This window comes from Micromesistius poutassou (assembly GCF_964030765.1).
Source record: "Micromesistius poutassou genome assembly, chromosome: 20".
Lineage (NCBI taxonomy): Eukaryota > Metazoa > Chordata > Actinopteri > Gadiformes > Gadidae > Micromesistius > Micromesistius poutassou.
Window position 1 is genome coordinate 13,765,632 of NC_140290.1, and position 5,000 is coordinate 13,770,631.

General features: G+C 46.1%; 1 protein-coding gene across 5 annotated transcripts in view; it reads left to right on the top strand.

Annotated features, from left to right (window-relative positions):
- The window catches only part of adcy2b (adenylate cyclase 2b (brain)), a gene marked incomplete at its 5' end in the record, with an annotated part of 30,816 nt that overhangs the window by 17,525 nt on the left and 8,291 nt on the right, over positions 1-5,000 (top strand). For 3 of the 5 annotated variants that reach the window (XM_084484497.1, XM_084484499.1, XM_084484500.1), the window contains 8 exons: positions 1,170-1,346; positions 1,761-1,801; positions 1,914-1,994; positions 2,380-2,449; positions 2,834-2,931; positions 3,573-3,657; positions 4,513-4,656; positions 4,823-4,933. In XM_084484497.1, the coding sequence (XP_084340623.1) occupies positions 1,170-1,346; positions 1,761-1,801; positions 1,914-1,994; positions 2,380-2,449; positions 2,834-2,931; positions 3,573-3,657; positions 4,513-4,656; positions 4,823-4,933 (807 nt within the window). The remainder of the gene's footprint in view (positions 1-1,169; positions 1,347-1,760; positions 1,802-1,913; positions 1,995-2,379; positions 2,450-2,833; positions 2,932-3,572; positions 3,658-4,512; positions 4,657-4,822; positions 4,934-5,000) is intronic. The other 2 variants (XM_084484498.1, XM_084484501.1) reach the window with 1 other exon arrangement.

Here is a 5,000-nt window from a genome sequence, read left to right on the forward strand (position 1 = left end):
CCTCTTGTCTATCGCTGTAAAGAAAAGAAATGATCGAAATAAAAGCAAAACAGGAGTTCACATTGCACAGCTTCCCACGGTTGGCGGGTAAAGGAATAGGTTGATGCTGAACTCGCAATGTTTCTTCTAGACTGGAAGGTAAACAACTGTTAACACTGACCTTGGCAAAGTGGCAATAGCTTATAAAGGAAGCTCATTTGCTGTATATTTTAATAGGGTTGTTTTTTTTAAGTCAGCTGAGGTTCAGAGCAGCTACAATACAATAGGGGTGGACACCACAGCCTTTTGGTAACATGTGATTGGTGAGTGGAGGACTCATTTGTCCAAATCGTAGTAGTACCTTTGTAAAAAACTGTTGGAGGAAAATACAGGAATTCATAAATATTACATTGTTCCATAGAAATGCATACAAACGATAAAGGATTATCCCTACTGTTTTCTTTTTGCAAGAATAGAAAGAGTACGTGACGGGAGGATTTTCTTTTTGTTTTGATAATAATCCTTTTTGATAATAAACAAAAAGCCCTGCCATTGTCGTGTGAGTACAAAGTGATTTGTGCGCTCGCCGAGGCCGTGGCTAACCAGGGGAAGGGAGGTCAATTGGCCCTTGATCTCTGGAGATCGACCACTTCACACTTCTGTTAGTAGCTACTCGTTGGGTGACCTTTGCTCTTCCTGCTTACGCTACATAACAGGCGCCGGTGGGCAGACAGTTACGTGGACATTCTCATTTGATTAAAGAATGAAAAATAATAATAGCACTGTTGCAGAAGTTCAGTTTCCTATACAGAAATCTCCAGGTCATAGAATAAAATATGACAATTATACAACCAATTTGAGTGCTGTTGTTACCGTTTGAAAATGTGTGTGACCACAATAATTCAAACACTTCGTACTGAAGTGTTCTGCTGCTCCTCCTCACCTGCTCCTCCTCCTCTGCTCCTCCTCACCTGCTCCTCCTCCTCTGCTCCTCCTAACCTGCTCCTCCTCACATGCTCCTTCTCCTCTGCTCCTCCTCCTCACCTGCTCTTCCTCCTCTGCTCCTACTATTTTGCTCCTCCTCCTCTGCTCCTCCTCCCTGGCTCCTCCTCCCTCTCCCTCCCTGGCTCCTCCTCCCTGGCCCTCCCTCTCCCTCCCTGGCTCCTCCCCCCCCCCCCCCCCCCCCCCAGACGGACCGCCACAGCCCCAGCCTGGGGGTCCGCTCGCGGCCCTCCCTGGACGGGGGGAAGACGCGGGCGTCTGTCCGGATGACCCGCTACCTGGAGTCCTGGGGCGCCGCCAAGCCCTTCGCCAACCTCCACCACCGGGGCAGCATGACCACCGACAACGGCAAGATCAACACCACCGTGAGGACACGCTCTGACCCCGCCCCGTCACACACACACCGCAACCACACACTGCTCACTCACACACGCGCATGGGACACGGTCACACACACCGCAACCACACGGTCACTCACACACACTGCAACCACATGGTCATTCACACACGCGCATAGGACACAGTCACACACACACCCTGACACCAAACAAAGACACACCTGTTCAACACAGTCAAACAAACACACACACACACACAGAGACACTCATACAACACAGACATACAACACACACACACACACAGACACTCATACAACACAGACAAACACTCCCACACAGACGACACATGGTCACACACACACACACACACACACGCATGCACACACACACAGTAGTAATGATCTTGTTTTGCATTCCCTGTGTCGGTGACACTTGTTCCAGGATGTTCCGATGGGCCAGTCCCACTTCCAGAGACAGGAGAGGTGAGAGAGCAGCGATGATGTGTGCTGTGAACGAATGTCAAGGTAATGACAGCCCAGGTGTGCTAACCTGCGTGCTAATCCCGTAGGCTAACCCGTTCTTTCATCGTCATAGGTCGAAGTCCCAGAGGAGAAGGTTTGAGGAGGAGCTCAATGAGAGGATGATTCGCACCATCGACGGCATCAACTCCCAGAAGTCAGTTGGACATAGCACACCGACACCAATGGTGGAAAAGAAAACCGTGTTAAATGCAGTGATATTCCGATTTTATATTCGGAAAGCACAATGTCCAATGTAAAGGACAGAAAACAAAAGACAACTCTAATTAATTATATTAGCTCTCATTAGGTTTTTCATTAGAAACGGTGTAACCAGCAATAGCAGTGCACTAAGACAGTTTTGCTTTGCTTCTGCGTCAGGAGTATGTACAATACAAAGAGTGTGCGTTGGTGACCTCCTTGAAGTGGAAGTGTGTGTGTGTGTGTGGGTGCGTGCGTGCGTGCGAGTGTGTGTGTGTGTGTGCACTTGTTTCTATCCCCGTGTGTAAACGTCCTCTCCCTCCTCTCCCTCCTCTCTGCAGACAGTGGCTGAAGTCTGAGGACATCCAGAGGATCTCGCTGTTCTTCCACAACAAGGCCCTGGAGAACGAGGTGGGCTTCACCCCCCTTGGTCAAAGTCAAAGTCAAAGTCAGCTTTATTGTCAGTTCCGAAATGTTGCAATAAGGAGAAAATTATGTCAAATAAAATAAGTAATATTTACAATAAATAAATTCTAAATAGTGCAAAAGGTAAGGAAAAACTAAATGGTATATATAAAATAAAGTTTGAATAGATAGATCGATTTAAATATTCAATATGAGTTCTTGGGGGAACTTGGAGAACTATATTATTATTCCTTGTTTATATGTGAAGCACTTTGAGTCTGCCTTGTGTATGAAATACACTATACGCTATATAAATAAAGTTGCCTTGCCTTGCCTTGCCTTCCTATCCCCCCCCCCCTCTTATTGTATCTTCTGCTCTGGTCTGAACAGTACAGGTCCACAACGCTGCCGGCCTTCAAGTACTACGTCATCTGCGCCTGCCTCATCTTCTGCTGCATCTTCGTAGTGCAGGTCCTGGTCCTGCCCAAGTAAGTAGGCCCGCTGTACTTTAAGGTTTGGCTTCAATAGTTACGTTTACGAGTTGTATTCATTTAGGAGATTATTCTATCCAAACCAACTTAATAACCAGGCGTTTTGATATTGTTATTCTGCCGCTTTCTCTTGTACTACCGTAACCATCAAGACTCCTTTTATGAAACCTTCCACACTGGTAGAGGGTCACTCTACACTAGACCAAGGCCAACGGTTTGCACTGATTGGCCAAAGGGGCTCGCTATAGCAGTCAACTGGAAATAAAAACTTTGAACAAACGTATCTTCTGACCCCTTTGTCCAACAGTCCCGAAAACGTGTCTCTCCTCGAGATTAACTAATTTGCTACCTATAACTTCAGTCCTCTATTTTTTAATAATACTGAAATCAGGCCATAGTGTTTTATATAGAGGTGAAAATCTTGGTACACACCATCTGGACCAATATCTTCATCTGATGATAAGGAAAATTACACTGCAATTATTTTAACAAAAAGGTGTATAACTACTGAACAGGAAGGTAACGTGTGTGTGTGTGTGTGTGTGTGTGTGTGTGTGTGTGTGTGTGTGTGTGTGTGTGTGTGTGTGTGTGTGTGTGTGTGTGTGTGTGTGCGTGTGCGCGCATGTGTTCATGTGTAGAACTGCTGTTCTAGGGATATCCTTTGGGCTGGCATTCCTGCTGTTGGCGTTGATCCTGGCGATATGCTTTGCTGGCCACATTCGGGTGAGCTGCCTGATCTAACACACACATAAATGTCCACCCCCAGCACGTGACTATGGAGTTTACTTTGAATGTATTGTAAGTGTTGGCAGAATTGTTCTTAACGTATTTGTAGTACGTCTGATTTGCAGAGACGATGTGTAAATCTATGAGGTGATTCCCACAGCTATACATTTATTTAAGAATAAATACACAAACAACCACCAACCATCAAACAACCACTATACACTATACACTCAACAAATGCAACAATTATCGTGATTGTGTTGTCTTTAGTTGAATACATTACAATACTACACGTGACTCATTGATTACAATTCTACAAATCCATATCTGTGTGTTGAATGCAAATACTTTTTACCATCGAGCACTCTTAAAAATAATATCATACAAATAATATCATCGTAGAATCATACTCCTAAGTCGGCCAGTTCAGTTTAGTAAAATAAAGAACTGCTGTCTCTCTCTGTTTCCTGGAGAGAATGGTCAGAGCTGCTTGAGAATCTAGATTAAGCCTTTCTAAGGTACGCACCAGCGTCCCAGTTTATATTCAGAGGATGGCAATATAGACTATGTTTCCAAAGGCTGAACTGCACATGTTGTTTTACCCCATGTTGCTCAGGTAACAGGACAGTTTCCCCCACACAGAGAAAGCTCATCGCGTTATAAAACAGGCTCCAGACACACACTACCACTATTAGCAACATTATCACTTCAGTGTATGTGTCTCTTTTGCATCCACCATCCACCTGTCTCTCTCTCTCTCTCTGACCTCTGTCTGTCTCTCTGATATCTGTCATGTGCCTGTCTGACTCTCTTAGGTCTGTCTGTCTGAGGTGTGTCTGTCTGTGTGCTCAGCAGGGAGCAGGCAAGGGCTCCTTCTGCTTCTTCTCCTGGCTGCCCTCTTCCTCGGCCATCATCATCGCCAACCAACCCTGGCTGCGATTGGTCCTCACCATGACGACCATGGCCCTCATCCTGGTGATGTCTGTCTTCAACATGGTGAGATGCCCCTTCGTTACCCACACAATGTTTGCGGTGAGTTGGTTTTGCCCTTGGAAGCCACTAGCTCACTGAAGTGAACTGTGAAAGTGAAATATGAATCATGTCAAACAGTGTTTGTTCTTTATCCCTCCGACCTCCCCGCTTCCACCAACACACTGACCAGTTCTTCTTGGAAGACCAAATGCAGACGCCATCCATGTCTGTGAATCTCACCAACGACAGCGAGTCCCAAGGCCCAGCTCACATCGGGGGGGACAACAAATTCTATCTGCCTGTGAGTGATACCGTGGAAGTGCACATGTGTGTGCATCGGTCGGGGGTTAAGGGCTCGACATTACGAC